At 44.3% G+C, this 20,414-nt stretch overlaps 1 protein-coding gene across 1 annotated transcript; it reads left to right on the top strand.

Annotated features, from left to right (window-relative positions):
• The first annotated feature begins 650 nt into the window (after positions 1-650).
• On the top strand, positions 651-16,890 carry LOC117394865 (vesicle-trafficking protein SEC22c). The gene is made up of 7 exons (XM_033993522.3): positions 651-845; positions 7,487-7,698; positions 8,892-9,055; positions 9,544-9,723; positions 11,804-11,922; positions 12,361-12,426; positions 13,575-16,890. Exons 2-7 carry the CDS (start codon positions 7,517-7,519, stop codon positions 13,773-13,775), a joined length of 912 nt encoding a protein of 303 aa, XP_033849413.3. The 5' UTR covers positions 651-845; positions 7,487-7,516; the 3' UTR covers positions 13,776-16,890.
• The last annotated feature ends 3,524 nt before the right edge of the window (positions 16,891-20,414 follow it).

Here is a 20,414-nt window from a genome sequence, read left to right as displayed (position 1 = left end):
ACGACTGTAAATCGCCCTGGATAAGGGCGTCTTCTAAGAAATAAATAATAATCCAGACAAACACAATGCATCAGATAGCCTGCTGTTTAAACTCCTCCCATGGAACCCTTAATGCTGATCATGTGGCTTGCATTCATTGCTGCTGGCAATGGCTTCATCTTTTTGGATTTGGTCGTGTTGCACCTGTGCTGTGAATGTCCTTCCAGCAAACACTGCGGGTGGGTTAGCACAGTCTCAGTACTCAGCCTGGCTGTTCATGGAAAAGTTAAACAAAGACGGAACGACAGGACAAATACCTCCATAGTACCAATACCTGACATACCAAATTTGTACCTAATATTATTATTATTTATTTCTTAGCAGACTTACAATTGTTATAAGATATCACATTATTTTTACATACAATAGTCTCAATAACTTGTGAAACGAAACCAGGTTTCAACACAATTGGATAAGTGGGTTTTTAGACATATGTGCAATTCTAATAAACAACGAATTTGTAACCTCACCCATTTTTGTTCATGACTACATTATAAATTAAAAAAAGGCCTGTATTTAATGGTTTACTGTCTCTTTAAGAATTACTTGCGGAAGGATGTGGCTCCGAGTCCGTCTGTTTCCCAAGATTCCCATCTGCACTGAATGTCAGGACCCAGCAGCCGAGCTGTCAAACCAGAGATGGGCGCTCAGTCTCACTAGTTATTATTATAGTAACATTTTAATAATTGTAAAACAATCCAGAAACAATATCTGTTTTCAATATTAAACGGAAACCACCTTCCCGCAGCTCTTACAGATAATAACCTTCTAGTACAGTACAGTACTATGAACCGAAGACTAACGAGGTAAGAAAATGATTTACTCTCTGCTGTCTGAAGAAATGTTCTAGGCTGGGTAGTCGTGGTAGTCTATCCACAGAAACACTGCAATGCAATACAGTTTATCCAGCTCTTGTTATAGACCCAATGCCATTTGTCATAACTGGCGTTGTTAAGGGAAAATACAAACACAAGCAGTCCAGGTTACGAGTACTCTCCACTGTGACATGCGTTATCAGTATGGGACATTACCTTACTTATCTCCGGTACGACTAGTCCATATTTATTTACAGTACTAGTACAAGTTATTGTAGTGGTGTAATTTTCGATATTATCTATGGCGATCTGAATGGACACGAATAAAGGTATTTTACAGTATCAAGTTCAACTGCTTGCTAACGTTGTACTAATGTAGTAGCATGCATTAGATTACAGGTTAGGGTTAGTTATCTACAGTCAGTAGGCAAGTCTACTCGTTTACTGACGTCGACGATAATAATAAACAAATGCTAACGAAGGAAACATTCCACATAATTTATCATCAGCTGCCGCTAAAAACTCGTCATTCAAAACCCCTGCAGTGTGGCGTCAAAACAAAAGAACATTTCCATTAGAACGTGGAGGTGTTGCACGCTAATTACCAGCAGCAGTAGCAGGTGCACAGTCGTGCCGCGGCACACAAGTGGGCGTACAGTAGATAGAGGGAGGCACCGCTACTCTGCTGTGTGTGTCGCTTCTGCAAATTGGATTGTGTGAACATTTCGTTGGAAATCCCCTTATGAAAATTAGGAAACGGTAACGAGTATATACAGGAAGTACATGAGCTGGACAGAAAATTGAAACAGGGGCATGTACAGGAGCACGTTATTAAACCCACGTGACTAATGAACCCATTAAGTACCAAACGCGTTTTTTTTTAAAGTTCAGAACACAAGCTGTATTTATGTTATTTGTTTTATTAACGTTATACTCAAGTTATCATAACAATACAGTAAAAAGAAAAAAGTAAAATAACAGGGAGATGCCAGTTAAAAATGCTCCAAAAATGACAAAGTAGCCTGTCCGGAAATGAGGAAGTGGCACTTAATAGGTTCTGTACAAAAAGCTGCATCTTTCAGTGGAGTTAGCTTCAGTTACAATGCATGAACATAGTCTTTGATAGAGGGAAAGAGACAACACATTACTAGTGTTTTCCAATGAACAGCACCAGTCTCAACAGTGATCAGTCTTCATGCAGTTATGAAGAACAGAGGAGCAGATTTCTACAGAATAATAACTCATAGAGGAATGTCCCTCTGCAGATCTGGTGCAATGCATTGTAATGGTACAGTACCACTTCAATGAATAATAACTCATAGAGGAATGACCCCCTGCAGATTTCCACCTAAAAAAGCTCCTCAGCAGCACCCAGTCATTCAGCCTCTCCAGCCAGACAACAGGCAGTTTGTGCCGGAGCAAGTCATCCCCACAGCCAGCACTTCTAAGAACATAAGAACATAAGAAAGTTTACAAACGAGAGGAGGCCATTCGGCCCATCTTGCTCGTTTGGTTGTTAGTAGCTTATTGATCCCAGAATCTCATCAAGCAGGTTCTTGAAGGATTCCAGGGTGTCGGCTTCAACAACATGACTGGGGAGTTGGTTCCAGACCCTCACAATTCTCTGTGTAAAAAAGTGCCTCCTATTTTCTGTTCTGAATGCCCCTTTATCTAATCTCCATTTGTGACCCCTGGTCCTTGTTTCTTTTTTCAGGTCGAAAAAGTCCCCTGGGGTCGACATTGTCAATACCTTTTAGAATTTTGAATGCTTGAATCAGATCACCGCATAGTCTTCTTTGTTCAAGGCTGCACAGATTCAGTTCTTTGAGCCTGTCTGCATATGACAAGCCTTTTAAACCCGGGATAATTCTGGTCGCTCTTCTTTGCACTCTTTCTAGAGCAGCAATATCCTTTTTGTAACAAGGTGACCAGAACTGAACACAATATTCTAGATGAGGTCTTACTGATGCATTGTAAAGTTTTAACCTGGATAAGGGCGTCTGCTAAGAAATAAATAATAATAATAATAATAACATTTCTTCCCTTGATTTAAATTCAACACTTTTCACAATATATCCGAGCATCTTGTTGGCCTTTTTTATAGCTTCCCCACATTGTCTAGATGAAGACATTTCTGAGTCAACATAAACTCCTAGGTCTTTTTCATAGATTCCTTCTTCAATTTCAGTATATCCCATATGATATTTTTATTGCCTGTGTGCAGTACCTTTACACTTTACACTTTTCTCTATTAAATATAATTTGCTATGTGTCTGCCCAGTTCTGAATGCTGTCTAGATCATTTTCAATGACCTTTGCTACTACAACAGTGTTTGCCACTCCTCCTATTTTTGTGTCGTGTGCAAATTTAACAAGTTTTCTTACTATACCCGAATCTAAATCATTAATGTAGATTGGGAATAGCAGAGGACCTAGTACTGATCCCTGCGGTACACCACTGGTTACCTCGCTTCATTTTGAGGTTTCTGCTCTAATCAGTACTTTCTGTTTTCTACATGTTAACCATTCCCTAATCCATGTGCATGCATTTCCGTGAATCACTACTGCGTTCAGTTTGAGAATTCATCTTTTATGCGGGGCTTTGTCAGAAGCTTTCTGGAAATCTAAATAAACCATGTCATATGCTTTGCAATTATCCATTGTCGATGTTGCATCCTCAAAAAAAATCAAGCAGGTTAGTTAGACACGATCTCCCTTTCTAATCAGCAGCCAGCCGTGCCAGCCAGTGAAATTCAGCAATAGCACTCCCTGATATTTAACTAAATTAAATCATGCATGCAGCCTTTCACCGAAACATTATCTTCGGTCAGTACCAAACCGAGCGATTTGGATAAAAGGGTATCTAATATCGAGCAAGAGAAACAAAGTTCAGCTCTCTCACTAATTCCTAGAGTTTCTTCCGGGTTCCTCTCTAACCTCGGTCATTTCATCAGACCCTCCAGTTTACAACCTTGTTATTTCAACCATCCTCCTCTTTTCAAAGCAAGAACCTTCGTTCCGGCATTCAAGAACCAGAGGTAGTTCGTTCTCTCATCGAAAAATAAATTAGAAAGGTTTTATAGTCGGTCCCTTTTTAGCTCCCCCTGTTCCCGTCTACAGAATTAATCCCATCGGCATCGCCACTGGGAAAATGTCGGGGAAAAAGCATCTCATCATCGATTTATCAGCACCACGGGGGTCAAGCACCAGCTGCATCAACTCGCTCATTCCTCATGATCAATTTTCTCTTCATTATATTACCATTTCAGATGCAATTCACACTATTAAATTAGCAGGCTGAGGTTCGTGGTTAGCTAAAGCAGATATGTCAGATGCATTTAAAGTAATGCCAATCCATCTTTCTCTACGTCATCTATTTGGTATATTCTAGGAAGGAAACTTCTATTTCGCTACTCAGTTAACTATCGGCTGCCGCAGCAGCCCTAAGATATTCGATACACTTTCAGAAGCATTATGCTGGATACTTCTCAATGCAGAAAATAATTGATTGCATAAGTATTCACCCCCTTTGCTATGACACACCTAAATAAGCTCTGGTGCAACCAATTGTCTTTAGAAGTCACATAATTAGTTGAATTGATCAATCCAATTGAGAATATGTGGAAAGAGTTGAAAATTGCTGTTCACCAAAGGTCCCCATCCAACTTGACGGAGCTTGAGCAATTTTGCAAAGAAGAATGGGCAAAAATTGCAGTGTCCAGATGTGCAAAGCTGGTAGAGACTTATCCAAATAGACTCATGGCTGTAATTGCTGCCAAATGTGGCTCTATCAAATATTGACTCAAGGGGGTGAATACTTATGCAATCAATTATTTTCTGTTTTGTATTTGTAATTAATTTAGAACAATTTGTAGATTTTATTTTTCACTTTGACATTATGGACTTTTTTGTGTTGATCAGTGGCAAAAACTCCTAATTAAATCCATTTTCATTCCATGTTGTAACACAATAAAATGTGGAAAAGTCCAAGGGGGTGAATACTTTTGAGAGCCACTGTATCTTGACTACTTGCGCTTGCATCAACAGCAAAAAACCTGGACTCTTACATTAATATCTCCCGTGTTTCATGCTTTGTGAGAATATTTAATACATACGGACAGAAAGGTACATGAACGTACAGCCCCATATGTGTTACATGACTGGAGAAAATTACATTTTAAAACCAAAAACCACCAAAATGACCGCCGCGGGGCTTCTAGTGTTAACTATGGAAACCATATGGCTATCCGGATTTTTGGGGTTTTGAGATCCTCCGAATATACAGTTCCTTTTATTTTCAGCTTTCTTACTCTAGGTATCCGCTGCAGTGACCTCAAGCTCCTTTCAGATTTCCATTTAATCCTATTCCTTCACCTTTCAAAAATGGATAATTACACTGCCCACAGTGGCCCAGCACCCAGTTCACAGTGTTATGCCAATGTTCTCACCAACTGAAGAATAGCACAATAGATAAACTATTCATTTGCTCTTTCATAATGATTCTTTTATTTTTAATTTTTTACAACGAAGCTCTCAGTCCCGCAGTCTAAATGATTAATGTTAAAGGGGTTCAGACTTAAATAACTTCATAAATAGGATTTGAATGGACTTTAACCTGCTTATACTTGTAAAGCAGGGAGGACGGATGGATAGGCGGTGACATCCCCACACCCCACACACACACACATGCATGCACGCACACACACACACACACTAGATAGGCAGCGACATCCCCACACCCCACATACACACACATTGGATAGGCGGTGACATCCCCACACCCCACATACACACACATTGGATAAGCGGTGACACCCCCCCCCCCCCACACACACACACACACACATTCGATAGGCGGTGACACCCCCCCTCCCCTCCCCTACACATACACACACACACATTCGATAGGCGGTGACACCCCCCCTCCCCTCCCCTACACATACACACACACACACTAAGGTGGTTATTTTCAACTCTTTTGGCAACTTCTCGAACTCCATAGAGTTCACAACACAAACTGTTTTTTATATATTTCAAAAAATATAAATAATTGTGACAATCGAAGGGGATGTAGTCTGTGCTGCAGATGAAAAAGCAGAGGCTGCAGTACAAAATGGAGCGGGGTAACCAGTGGAGTACCATAGGGATCAGTATTAAGTCCTCTGCTCTTCCTAATCTACATTAATGACTTAGATTCTGGTATAGTAAGCAGACTTGTTAAATTTGCAGACAACACAAAAATAGGAGGAGTGGCAGACACCGTTGCAGTAGCAAAGGTCATTCAAAATGATCTAAACAGCATTCAGAACTGGGCAGACACATGGCAAATGACATTTAGTAGAGAAAAGTGTAAGGTACTGCACGCAGGCAATAAAAATGTGCATTATAAATACCATATGGGAGATACTGAAATTGATGAAGGAATCTATAAAAAAGACCTAGTAGTTTATGTTAACTCAGAAATGTCTTCATCTAGACAATGTGGGGAAGCTATAAAAAAGGCCAACAAGATGCTCGGATATATAGTGAAAATATATGGTTCTGGTCAACTCGCTACAAAAAGGATATTGCTGCTCTAGAAAGAGTGCAAAGAAGAGCATCCAGAATTATCCCGGGTTTAAAAGGCTTGTCGTATGCAGACAGGCTTAAAGAATTGAATCTATTCAGTCTTGAACAAAGAAGACAATGCACCGATCTGATTCAAGCATTCAAAATTCTAAAAGGTTTGACAATGCCGACCCAAGAGATTTTTTGACCTGAAAAAGGAAACAAGGACAAGGGGTCACAAATGGAGATTAGATAAAGGGGCATTCAGAACAGAAAATAGGAGGCACTTTTTTACACAGAGAATTGTGAGGGTCTGGAACCAATTCCCCAGTAATGTTGTTGAAGCTGACACCCTGGGATCCTTCAAGAAGCTGCTTGATGAGATTCTGGGATCAATAAGCTACTAACAGCCAAACGAGCATGATGGGCCAAATGGCCTCCTCTCGTTTGTAAACTTTCTTATGTTCTTATGAGTGTCCTGTTTTGAATCTGCAGCTTGTGTCTTCATGACGGCCCCAGTGAACCACGTCACTGATCCTGTTTTGAATCTGCAGGTTGTGTCTTCATGACAGCCCCAGTGGACCATGTCACTGATCCTGTTTTGAATCTGCAGGTTGTGTCTTCATGACAGCCCCAGTGGACCATGTCACTGATCCTGTTTTGAATCTGCAGGTTGTGTCTTCATGACAGCCCCAGTGGACCATGTCACTGATCCTGTTTTGAATCTGCAGGTTGTGTCTTCATGACAGCCCCAGTGAACCATGTCACTGATCCTGTTTTGAATCTGCAGGTTGTGTCTTCATGACAGCCCCAGTGGACCATGTCACTGATCCTGTTTTGAATCTGCAGGTTGTGTCTTCATGACAGCCCCAGTGGACCATGTCACTGATCCTGTTTTGAATCTGCAGGTTGTGTCTTCATGACAGCCCCAGTGAACCATGTCACTGATCCTGTTTAGAATCTGCAGGTTGTGTCTTCATGACAGCCCCAGTGAACCATGTCACTGATCCTGTTTTGAATCTGCAGGTTGTGTCTTCATTATGGCCCCAGTGGACCATGTCACTGATCCTGTTTTGAATCTGCAGGTTGTGTCTTCATGACGGCCCCAGTGGACCATGTCACTGATCCTGTTTGCCTTTGTGGTGCGGGTGAGGGATGGGCTCCCGCTGTCAGCCTCTACAGATTTTGAACACAACAGAGAGTTACAAGAGCGCAAACAGCAGCTGAAGACTGTATCTAAAGCTTTATCGTTGCTTCCAGAAAGAGGCACGGTGAAAGGGAAGGATCTTAACATATAGTACGTTATTTGCAATTATTATTATTATTATTATTATTATTATTATTATTATTAATACTGTCTTTAAACAGGTTTTAAAAGGAGTGGATGGCTCAGGTAAGTAAACTGGGTTGGTGATGGAGGGGAGTGGTGCGGGGACACCAGCATCACTGTCAACCTTTCCTGAGGGGTCGAGGGATAGTCGATGAAACACTGAAGACAGGAGGTGGAGGGGAGTGGTGCTGGGACACCAGCATCACTGTCAAACCTTCCTGAGGGGTCGAGGGCTAGTCGATGAAACACTGAAGACGGGAGGTGGAGGGGAGTGGTGCTGGGACACCAGCATCACTGTCAACCTTTCCTGAGGGGTCGAGGGCTAGTCGATGAAACACTGAAGACGGGAGGTGGAGGGGAGTGGTGCTGGGACACCAGCATCACTGTCAACCTTTCCTGAGGGGTCGAGGGCTAGTCGATGAAACACAAGACGGGAGGTGGAGGGGAGTGGTGCTGGGACACCAGCATCACTGTCAACCTTTCCTGAGGGGTCGAGGGCTAGTCGATGAAACACAAGACAGGAGGTGGAGGGGAGTGGTGCTGGGACACCAGCATCACTGTCAAACCTTCCTGAGGGGTCGAGGATTAGTCGATGAAACACTGAAGACAGGAGTGCCCCACCCAGCCCATTCCAGGTGGCTGCCATGCTGAGGTGCTAGGGAAGCCGCAAATAGGCTGATCCCTGGGGCCAGCATTACACTTCAGCTCTCAACACCGGGCCAATAGGAAATCCACATTACCTGGAGGAAAGGCGCTGAAGGCTCATATATTACAGTGAAGCTATGCCTTGGTCCCCACCATTACTATCTCATTTTATCTTGGCGAAAGCTGAGTCCAATATTAGCATGAAGTAGAAAACAGCTCCTGTCATGTAATGAAAATCAAATAACCCTTTTGTTTGTGAATGGTGCCACAGTCATAAAGCCACTCCACAATCCAGCTCATTGGGCAGCCTCTGCTTTAAGCCCTGAACTCAATGACAGGGGCTGCTCAGGTCAGGAATGGCATTTGTATTGGAAATGTTGACAAACAGTTATATATGTAGGGAAGACACATTGTTTAGACTGTCATTGGCAACGAAGCAAGCAAATAAAGTATTTAATTTTATTACTACAGTAACCTAAATCAGTGGAATATGTTGTACTTCATGTGTTTTTCAGCTTCATCTCCTCAGAGGGTGTTTCCTACATGACAATCTGCTCCAATAGCTTCTCAGCCGCCATGGCTTTTTGCTTCTTGGAGGATCTCAGATGGGAGTTCAGAGCTTCGTATGACAACACCAGCATTGGCTTGGTCTCCAGACCCTATCCGTTTCTGGAGTTTGGTTAGTAGAATAAGACAAAGTTTAACATATGAGCAGCTGTGTTCTATCAAACAACCCCAAATTAGTATGTGTGGAAAAGTACCTGAATGGAGGAAGAACCTGCTGATTTACAAAACAACAAGCGTGACTGTGACATGCATTCTCTAGTCATCGCTGTAAAGAAATATAACTGCCATCCAGTGCAGGGGTGTTTCTATGCTGTGGTTTCAATGCATTGCTTTATAGGGTATGTCACCAACAGAACAAACAAAATACTTTGTTTGCATTGAATGAATGTCATATTCTAATAGGATGGGAACCAAGTGCTGTTCTCACTGCTCACTTTCTTAACGGCTTCATGATCTGAACAGGCGTGCATTAATTGCAAACCGTAGTACAAGTTCTTTACAGAATGAAATGTAATGTGTATCTTTCTTACTTTAAATGGCAGCCTGGCCAGAATTTCACGATGGCACTAAAACTGTTTCTCATTTATTTCTAAAACACAGACAGTGTTATTCAGAAGATTAAACATCATTACAGCTACAGCAGCTTCCCCACACTGAGAATGAACCTGGCAGCAGTTGAAGAGGAGCTCAGGGTGAGACCTTCCAAGATCCTGACAGCAGAGGACATGGTGATGCACAATGGGACAGCTAATGGGCATGCACAGCCTGTCTCAGGGACTGGTACGTGAACAGCCTGTACAGTAAAGTAAAAATATATATACTGTAAGAAAGTGTAGTCCGGGGAGAACACAGGACTACACCTCCCAGAAGGACACGGGCTGAAAAGTCCTAATTTAATTGTTAATTATTGTTAATTATCACCTGCACCTGGCTATCTTTGTAAATTAGAGCCAGGTGCAGAGTATTTAAGGAGAGCAGTCAGTCTGCTCAGGGCTGCTGTGGTGTGGAGAGCTTTTTCAAGCACTAACTAAACATAAACAAGAACCTAAACTATAAAACAGGACAGCTAAGCTGTTTGCATGTTAAACAAAAAACTCACAGTTTTACAAAACACTATTTTACAAAAGTAGGCTATACACAGTACCTTTTTTTTAGCACACTGTCTTAGGGAGGAGAGATTAGGGAGGAGAGATTCTGTTTAATACAGAGGGGGCGGGGGGGTACTGTTTAATGTATATATACATATACAGCTCTGGAAAAAATTAAGAGACCACTGCAAAATTATCAGTTTCTCTGGTTTTACTATTTATAGGTATGTGTTTGAATAAAATGAACATTTTTGTTTTATTCTATAAACTACTGACAACATTTCTCCCAAATTCCAAATAAAAATATTGTCATTTAGAGCATTTATTTGCAGAAAATGACAACTGGTCAAAATAACAAAAAAGATGCAGTGTTGTCAGACCTCGAATAATGCAAAGAAAATAAGTTCATATTCATTTTTAAACAACACAATACTAATGTTTTAACTTAGGAAGAGTTCAGAAATCAATATTTGGTGGAATAACCCTGATTTTCAAGCACAGCTTTCATGCATCTTGGCATGCTCTCCACCAGTCTTTCACATTGATGTTGGGTGACTTTATGCTACTCCTGGCGCAAAAATTCAAGCAGCTCGGCTTTGTTTGTGGCTTGTGACCATCCCTCTTCCTCTTGATTACATTCCAGAGGTTTTCAATGGGGTTCAGGTCTGGAGATTGGGCTGGCCATGACAGGGTCTTGATCTGGTGGTCCTCCATCCACACCTTGATAGACCTGGCTGTGTGGCATGGAGCATTGTCCTGCTGGAAAAACCAATCCTCAGAGTTGGGGAACATTGTCAGAGCAGAAGGAAGCAAGTTTTCTTCCAGGACAACCTTGTACTTGGCTTGATTCATGCGTCCTTCACAAAGACAAATCTGCCCGATTCCAGCCTTGCTGAAGCACCCCCAGATCATCACCGATCCTCCACCACATTTCACAGTGGGTGCGAGACTCAGTGGCTTGTAGGCCTCTCCAGGTCTCCGTCTAACCATTAGACGACCAGGTGTTGGGCAAAGCTGAAAATTGGACTCATCAGAGAAGATGACCTTACTCCAGTCCTCTACGGTCCAATCCTTATGGTCTTTTGCAAACCTCAGCCTGGCTCTTCTTTGCTTCTCATTGATGAAGGGTTTTTTTCTAGCTTTGCATGACTTCAGATGATCACTGTATCCCTCTGCCAGTAAAGCCAGAATTGAACCCTTCTTTTCCTCACTCAAAATCTTCCTTTTCAACTCTTTGGGCATGGTCAATAGTTATTTTTTTATTCCAATTACTTTTGAGGTACTACTAGCACTGTTTTGCCATCCAGCTGGTCCTATTGCAAGAGGATAGTGATGACCACAGGAGTGGTTTTTATACTTTTCCTCGTTAAATAAGATTTGGTTCAGGTGATCCCCTAATCAGTACCTCATTCAGTAGAATGAGGTGTGCCTGTGTTGGAATTCAACAGACACTGGAATGGAATGGCTGCCATACATGTAGAGATGCTGATTTAAGAAAAATTTGCAGTGGTCTCTTAATTTTTTCCAGAGCTGTATATGTTTATATATATATATATGTATATGTATATATGTTTTCATTGTCTATATATTTTTAGTCGGTTATGCCATGTATGTGCTAGGCAACACAATTATTTTTATTGTCATGCCAATAAAGCCAATTTGAATTTGAGAGAGAGAGAAAGAAAAAGAGAAAGAGAGAGCTGCCCAATTGAGCAATTTTCTAACTGCATTGCTTTCATGTTCCTGGTGCGGTGCGGTGCGGTGTGCTGCAGCTGCAAGTGAAAGAATGAAGCCAGTGACAGGTCTGGGGATCCTGTCTCTGCTTCTCAACATCATGTGTGCTTCGCTGAACCTCATCCGAGGGGTTCACCTCATTGAATACACTCTCCAGGTGAGTGCCGAGGGACCTTTCTCACTCCTCCGAGGGGTTCACCTCATTCAATACACTCTCCAGGTGAGTGCTGAGGGACCTTTCTCACTCCTCCGAGGGGTTCACATTGAATACACTCTCCAAGTGAGTGCTGAGGGACCTTTCTCACTCCTCCGAGGGGTTCACATTGAATACACTCTCCAGGTGAGTGCCGAGGGACCTTTCTCACTCCTCCGAGGGGTTCACATTGAATAATTGAATTAATACAATGTAAATTAATTAGGTATTTAGCATATATAAAGTCAGCTGTGCAATTTGAATCCTTAAAAGAATTGTATTAAGACTTCACTTGCATGTACTTTAGCCCTCTAATTGTAATATGTAATTGATCTCAACACAGATAGTGTTTTGACCACACTGTTTAAAAGCCCTTGATTCTGTTTACTTGACCTCTTCCAGGATGGCAATGAAGGGATCTGGAATGTAGTCGCATTCATTTTAGCTTTTTTCTGCTGTTTGTGGCAGGTAAGAAATTCTCATTATTTTTTTATTTTCTTATCACGTTTGTATCGGGAGGCAAAATGTCACTGTTTTTCTTCAAGTGATTTTTCTTATACTTGGTCTTTTAGTTTAAGAACAATTAAAGACCAAGTAGTAGCTCCACATGTAATGTTAACAGATTTATTTGTGTTACTATTCTATGATGTTAGCTACCCCTAACCCCAACCCCAAAACCAAGGGAACATGAAGCCACTTTGCAGCTTTGAAATTGGTTTTAGAAGACAATGTTTCAGGCCACTGCACGGCACACCAAGGGAGACTTGTTTTGATACAGCAAAGTTGCCTCAGATGAGGTCTCCCAGTCTCCTGGAACCAGGTTTCAAGCCACTGTTTCATGTTCCCTAAGCTCAGTGCATTGTACATTTTAAGCTACATTGGTTGTTGTGTTTAATTTTGGAAGGTTTAATAATGATTGTCATATTGCATTGTTATTACAGTCTTAGTTTCAGGTCGATTTTTACACACACTTTGGTCCCAGTTATTTCTATAATGGAGGTGTCACTGAAGACTCACTGCTGGACAAGCTCTTTGTTTGGCTGATCCTGACCTCTAGTGGCTGTTTTTTAAAATGACAGTTTTACTTGTTCATTTTTTCATTCAAGTTTCTAGGATCTCATAGCGAGAGCGTGTCAGAAATAGCAGATTGACAGTGCTAGTGATTCATTGTGTTTCTTGTGTTTGATCCTCAGTATCTCATAGTGAGAGTGTCATATTGACAGTGCTAGTGATTCATTGTGTTTCTTGTGTATGATCCTCAGTATCTCATAGTGAGAGTGTCATATTGACAGTGCTAGTGATTCATTGTGTTTCTTGTGTATGATCCTCAGTATCTCATAGTGAGAGTGTCATATTGACAGTGCTAGTGATTCATTGTGTTTCTTGTGTTTGATCCTCAGTATCTCATAGTGAGAGTGTCAGATTGACAGTGCTAGTGATTCATTGTGTTTCTTGTGTATGATCCTCAGTATCTCATAGTGAGAGTGTCAGATTGACAGTGCTAGTGATTCATTGTGTTTCTTGTGTATGATCCTCAGTATCTCATAGTGAGAGTGTCAGATTGACAGTGCTAGTGATTCATTGTGTTTCTTGTGTTTCTTGTGTTTTCTTCACAGTGCTATTTGTATTTGTTCTTCACCTCAGTAAAGAAGCTGCAGGCCTTCCTGGCACTGGCCTTTGTGTTTCTGTGTAATATCTATTTATACGGACTAAGAAATATTTGGCAATTACTCTTCCACACAGCAGTGGCATCTCTTTCTACATATCAGATTTCTACAAGAAAACTTCAAGAGAAGCTAGATGACTGTGGAGTGTGAAAACTGAAAGAAATCCCAGTGGCTATAAACTAATTCATACTGATTCATGAACTGGATTACAGAGGTGAATTCAACCAACACTGAGACTTTTATAACCAATCTGCATTCCAGTCAGTATAGACTGATTCATACTGATTCATGAGCTGGATTACAGAGGTGAATTCAACCAACACTGAGACTTTTATAACCAATCTGCAGCGCCTTTTTTAATGGCAATGAAGCCCATGCAATGTTTTCTTAGTGTTTTTGTTTATATTCTTATCTCTCAATGCAGTTCCGTTTTGTTTTCTGAAATGCACTTATTTTCTGATCTGTATCCAGCATTATTTGCACTGCATTGGTTTAAAATGCTAACAGTCAGATTCTGGGGCTGCTACCATAGCATTGTCTGAAACCTCATGCTTTATATTGTATGCTGCAAAAAACAACCTTCTAATTCTACATGTAAACCAGTGCATGAAAGAAAGGAAGAAGTGTTTAGAATAAAGTCAAAGGTATGTAAGAGTCTTGAGGTATGTCCAGGCATTGCACCAGGACCACTGCTTTGAGCTCTTCTTACAATATCATATGTAAATGAATTACAGAGAATGCTACAGTATTCAAATGTAGTAGAGATGTATGTGCTGGAGAGGTAGCATGCTGTCTTGTATTGGCAGCATGTTTCAAAGTCGTTATAAAGTAGTTAATTACTGTATAAATCAACCTCACAGGTAAGATATGGGCTAATTACAATGCATCAGCCCAGTCATCTAGAATTAATAATCAATTACTGTAGGTTAACAAAATTCTACAGTATTGTGCCTAGTGATAGTACCACCAGCCCACGCCCCCCCCCAGTCAACACATACAGGCATCCCATATAGAGTGCATGGACTTCACTTATTTTGGCTAGTAGGTACAGTACCATGAGCATATCCAACTCATAATGTTGTTGTGAGCACACATGCCTGTCCGGGTCATGCACAGACAATATTATTATTTCTTCATTTCTTGTAATCCTATATTGGAAACCATGTCATTTTACAGCAAGTGTCTTCTTGTAGCTATAGAACAGCTGAAAAACACTCCTTATTTCAACATGTGGCACCGATGGATCTGATAATTATACATGTTTGCAGTGTGCATGTTTCCAGGTGCTGACTGCTGATTTTCAAAACCTTTTATTTTGACAACATGTTGTAATTTACAGCCCCTACTTCGTGGATTATATTGCCCCATAATCAATCATAGTTTCCTTCACTTTCCTTTATAAGCCATACACAGCTGGTCCCAGATGCAGGATGTTACAGTGCATGCCTTGGAGGGCTGCAGAGCCCCGCTGGTAGTCATGGAAACAGCAGGATACACGTAGTGAAAAGATTGGGTTTTTCATATGGTGAAGTACAAATTGAAATGAAATTCTGGAAACCGTCCTTGTTTACTTGTTCTCTTGAAGGCAGTAGTTTGTTAGTGTTACTAGTTTGTACACTGTGTTTCCAATGCTTTTTACAGCTGCAAAGCTTGACTGCAACTTTGCTCTGTACTGAGGACTCTGTTTACAAGGCAAAATGTACAGCAGGCTGCATTTTGCTGACTTTAACATTTTCTTTCTCTCAGATTTATAGCATGTAGTTTAATATTCAAGGTAACTTTCTGACATTAAGTGAGTTGGTTTTCATTTAATCTCCGGGGATGGACATCTTGCATTTATACAGGAAGCATTACTAGAGATAATAGATATTTTTATTTGAGTTTTTGCATTACTTTTCTGGCTCCTGGTTTTATGTTTAATTTTTTGGTCTAGGTCTTTAATGAAACAGATTATTTTACCTTTGGAAGTTAAAAAAAAAAAAAGTTGAAGGAATGAAGTTTAATTTTGTTCTGATGTTTTCAAGCATTGTGAACAGAGCTTCCTCCAATTCCTCACATGTAATGATCATCTCCTCGGGTATTACTGTCAGTATGCAGAGCCTGTTCCAGCGATACAGACACTTCTCTGATCCACAATACACTGCATTGCAAATCTCTATAGTGGAGCTACAGAGCCGCTGTCAGATTCAAAGCACCGTATCAGAGGAGATACAAAAAGGGACAGTAACATCAGAAGTGACAAGTGATGCACCATATCAGAGGAGATACACAAAGAAGGGACAGTAACATCAGAAGTGATGGGTGATGCACCGTATCAGAGGAGATACACAAAGAAGGGACAGTAACATCAGAACTGATGGGTGATGCACCGTATCAGAGGAGATACACAAAGAAGGGACAGTAACATCAGAACTGATGGGTGATGCACCATATCAGAGGAGATACACAAAGAAGGGACAGTAACATCAGAAGTGATGGGTGATGCACCGTATCAGAGGAGATACACAAAGAAGGGACAGTAACATCAGAAGTGATGTGTGATGCACCGTATCAGAGGAGATACACAAAGAAGGGACAGTAACATCAGAACTGATGGGTGATGCACCGTATCAGAGGAGATACACAAAGAAGGGACAGTAACATCAGAAGTGATGGGTGATGCACCGTATCAGAGGAGATACACAAAGAAGGGACAGTAACACCAGAACTGATGGGTGATGCACCATATCAGAGGAGATACACAAAGAAGGGACAGTAACATCAGAACTGATGGGTGATGCACCATGTCAGAGGAGATACACAAAGAAGGGACAGTAACATCAGAAGTGATGGGTGATGCACCGTATCAGAGGAGATACACAAAGAAGGGACAGTAACATCAGAAGTGATGTGTGATGCACCGTATCAGAGGAGATACACAAAGAAGGGACAGTAACATCAGAAGTGACAAGTGATGCACCATATCAGAGGAGATACACAAAGAAGGGACAGTAACATCAGAAGTGATGGGTGATGCACCGTATCAGAGGAGATACACAAAGAAGGGACAGTAACATCAGAACTGATGGGTGATGCACCGTATCAAAGGAGATACACAAAGAAGGGAAAGTAACATCTGAAGTGATGGGTGATGCACCGTATCAGAGGAGATACAAAAAGGGACAGTAACATCAGAAGTGACAAGTGATGCACCATATCAGAGGAGATACACAAAGAAGGGAAAGTAACATCTGAAGTGCTGGGTGATGCACCGTATCAAAGGAGATACACAAAGAAGGGAAAGTAACATCTGAAGTGATGGGTGATGCACCGTATCAGAGGAGATAAAAAAGAAGGGACAGTAACATCAGAAGTGACGGGTGAGGCACCATATCAGAGGAGATACACAAAGAACGGACAGTAGGTGAAGGTGCTTTATTCAACCTAAATGCTCATTAAAGTGTTTTTTACATGTATGCAAATATTCTAATTTGGAGAGCCACAACTGAACCTTTTGTGGAGAAAAAAAGAAGTTATTTTAACACAACCTAGACATGAATATACTTTAGTTTTATAATGGAAAAATAAAAATATTGGAATTTGAGTGTAAGTGGAGCCCCTTTACTGTAGAGTTTACAACCATGTGATGTTAATTGTATTGAACATTGAAGACTGAAGGAAAAGAACGATGGGGAAAATGAATGTGGTGTTGCTGCCAGGATAATGGGTTGAGATCCTTAAAATACAAATACTATAGAAACATGTCACTGTTACATTGAACGTGATACAAAACTATAGAAACATGTCACTATTACAGTGAACATGATACAATCTATAATGTGTTTTTCTAATAAGGACAGTGTATGAAGTGGATCATTGCCATTCACTGGAGGTGACTGCTCCAAGTTCTCCTCTTTCTCATTCATCTAAAGCTGCTGAAGCTCCAAGTTCTCCTCTTTCTCATTCATCTAAAGCTGCTGAAGCTCCAAGTTCTCCTCTTTCTCATTCATCTAAAGCTGCTGAAACTTGATGCACTGGTATTTTAGTGTAAACTGTGGTATGTGCTCAACTAGAGTTTAACTGTGTGACAGGATGGACCGAGGTTTGAGACTCAGAGACAGTTTTAAGTTCAAAAATAAAGTTTTTAATAAACAAAAATACAAAATAAATAGGCACAAGGGCCAAACAAAAAGGTTTCAAACACAAAATACAACCACAAAACAAAAACTTACAAAATAAAGCTTCCAGGCTGGGCGTTGCCTTCACTGGAACAGAAAAACACAGCACAAACAAAACACTCTTCTTCTCCTTCCAGAACTCTCCTTCAACTCTCTCTCCTAGCCAGGGCCTCTCCCCTGGCTTTTATTCCCTGTGGCTGGAGCCCAATTATTCAATAATTACTGATTAGTCAATTAGGCTCCAGCCACATTCTCACATGTTTTCCTGGCAGGGAGGAATTTTAACCCCCTCCCTGCCAGTCCCAACATTGATCATAAAGACGGGGCAGTACCCCGTCACATATCCCCCCCCTTGTGCCAAGCACAACATGGCCTAAATGGCCACCTCCCCCCTCAGTCTCAGTCCCAGAAGAGGGGGAAGCACAGTGTCCATGGGGGTGGCCATGGTGGGACGTCCGGCACCACCCAATTCTTCGTGGCCGGCAGCTCCCTCTTCCGGGGCTCCGGCCACACACCATCTTGCCGCGAAAGTGCAGCTGGGGGAGCTGGTCTCCTGACCTCCCTCTCCCTCTTCATGGTCAGCAACTCCCCTCCGTGGGGCTCCGACCACAGTGTAGCGACCCCAGGCGACGCAGGATCCCCGAAGACCCCAAGCAACGGCAGCAGCAGCGGACCCTCGGAAGGCGACGGCAGCAGCAGCGGACCCTCGGGAGGCGACGGCAGCAGCAGCGGACCCTCGGGAGGCGACGGCAGCAGCAGCGGACCCTCGGGAGGCGGAGACGGGAACGGCGGCCCGGCTCCCTCTGCTGGCGGAGATGGGAACGGCGGCCCGGCTCCCTCTGCTGGCGGAGACGGGAACGGCGGCCCGGCTCCCTCTGCTGGCGGAGGCGGGAACGGCGGCCCGGCTCCCTCTGCTGGCGGAGGCGGGAACGGCGGCCCGGCTCCCTCTGCTGGCGGAGGCGGGAACGGCGGCCCGGCTCCCTCTGCTGGCGGAGGCGGGAACGGCGGCCCGGCTCCCTCTGCTGGCGGAGGCGGGAACGGCGGCCCGGCTCCCTCTGCTGGCGGAGACGGGAACGGCGGCTCGTCTCCCTCTGCTGGCGGAGGCGGGAACGGCGGCCCCTCTCCCTCTAGTGGCGGAGGCGGGAACGGCAACTCGTCTCCCTCTAGTGGCGGAGGCGGGAACGGCAACTCGCCTCCCTCTGCTGGCGGAGGCGGGAACGGCGGCTCGTCACCCTCTGCTGGCGGAGGCGGGAACGGCGGCTCCTCTCCCTCTGCTGGCGGAGGCGGGAACGGCGGCTCCTCTCCCTCTAGTGGCGGAGGCGGGAACGGCAACTCGTCTCCCTCTGCTGGCGGAGGCGGGAACGGCAACTCGTCTCCCTCTGCTGGCGGAGGCGGGAACGGCAACTCGTCTCCCTCTGCTGGCGGAGGCGGGAACGGCAACTCGTCTCCCTCTGCTGGCGGAGGCGGGAACAGCAACTCGTCTCCCTCTGCTGGCGGAGGCGGGAACAGCAACTCGTCTCCCTCTGCTGGCGGAGGCGGGAACAGCAGCTCCTCTCCCTCTGCTGGCGGAGGCGGGAACAGCAGCTCCTCTCCCTCTGCTGGCGGAGGGGGAAACAGCAGCTCCTCTCCCTCTAGTGGCGGAGGCGGAAACGGCAACTCGTCTCCCTCTGCTGGCGGAGGCGGGAACAGCAACTCGTCTCCCTCTGCTGGCGGAGGCGGGAACAGCAGCTCGTCTCCCTCTGCTGGCGGAGGCGGGAACAGCAGCTCGTCTCCCTCTGCTGGCGGAGGCGGGAACAGCAGCTCGTCTCCCTCTGCTGGCGGAGGCGGGAACAGCAGCTCGTCTCCCTCTACTGGCGGACCCTCGGGAGGCGACTCCTCCCCTTCTGGCTCTCGGGACGACGGCTCCTCCCCTTCTGGCTCTCGGGACGACGGCTCCTTCCCTTCTGGCTCTCGGGACGACGGCTCCTTCCCTTCTGGCTCTCGGGACGACGGCTCCTTCCCTTCTGGCTCTCGGGACGACGGCTCCTTCCCTTCTGGCTCTCGGGACGACGGCTCCTTCCCTTCTGGCTCTCGGGACGACGGCTCCTTCCCTTCTGGCTCTCGGGACGACGGCTCCTTCCCTTCTGGCTCTCGGGACAGCGGCTCCTCCCCTTCTGGCTCTCGGGACAGCGGCTCCTCCCCTTCTGGCTCTCGGGACAGCGGCTCCTCCCCTTCTGGCTCTCGGGACGGCAGCTCCTCCCCTTCTGGCTCTCGGGACGGCAGCTCCTCCCCTTCTGGCTCTCGGGACGGCAGCTCCTCCCCTTCTGGCTCTCGGGACGGCAGCTCCTCCCCTTCTGGCTCTTGGGACGGCGGCAGCAGGGGAACCAGCAGGCATGCTCCTTCTGCTGGTGACGGTGATGGAGGCAAAACCAGCAGGAACTCTCCCTCTGCTGGTGGACACCTGGACCGTGGACGTTGGGCCTTCCCCCTCTTGGGCTCTGGACGCACCGACTTCCCCCTCTTGGGCTCTGGACGCACCGACTCCCCCCTCTTGGGCTCTGGACGCACCGACTCCCCCCTCTTGGGCTCTGGACGCACCGACTCCCCCCTCTTGGGCGCAGGACGTTCGGGCTCCTCCCACTCAGGTGCAAGA

The sequence above is a fragment of the Acipenser ruthenus genome, chromosome 3 (genome assembly GCF_902713425.1).
Source record: "Acipenser ruthenus chromosome 3, fAciRut3.2 maternal haplotype, whole genome shotgun sequence".
In the NCBI taxonomy this organism is placed as follows: Eukaryota; Metazoa; Chordata; class Actinopteri; order Acipenseriformes; family Acipenseridae; genus Acipenser; species Acipenser ruthenus.
Note: the sequence above shows the minus strand (reverse complement) of the source record. Positions and strands in the feature narration are given on the sequence as shown.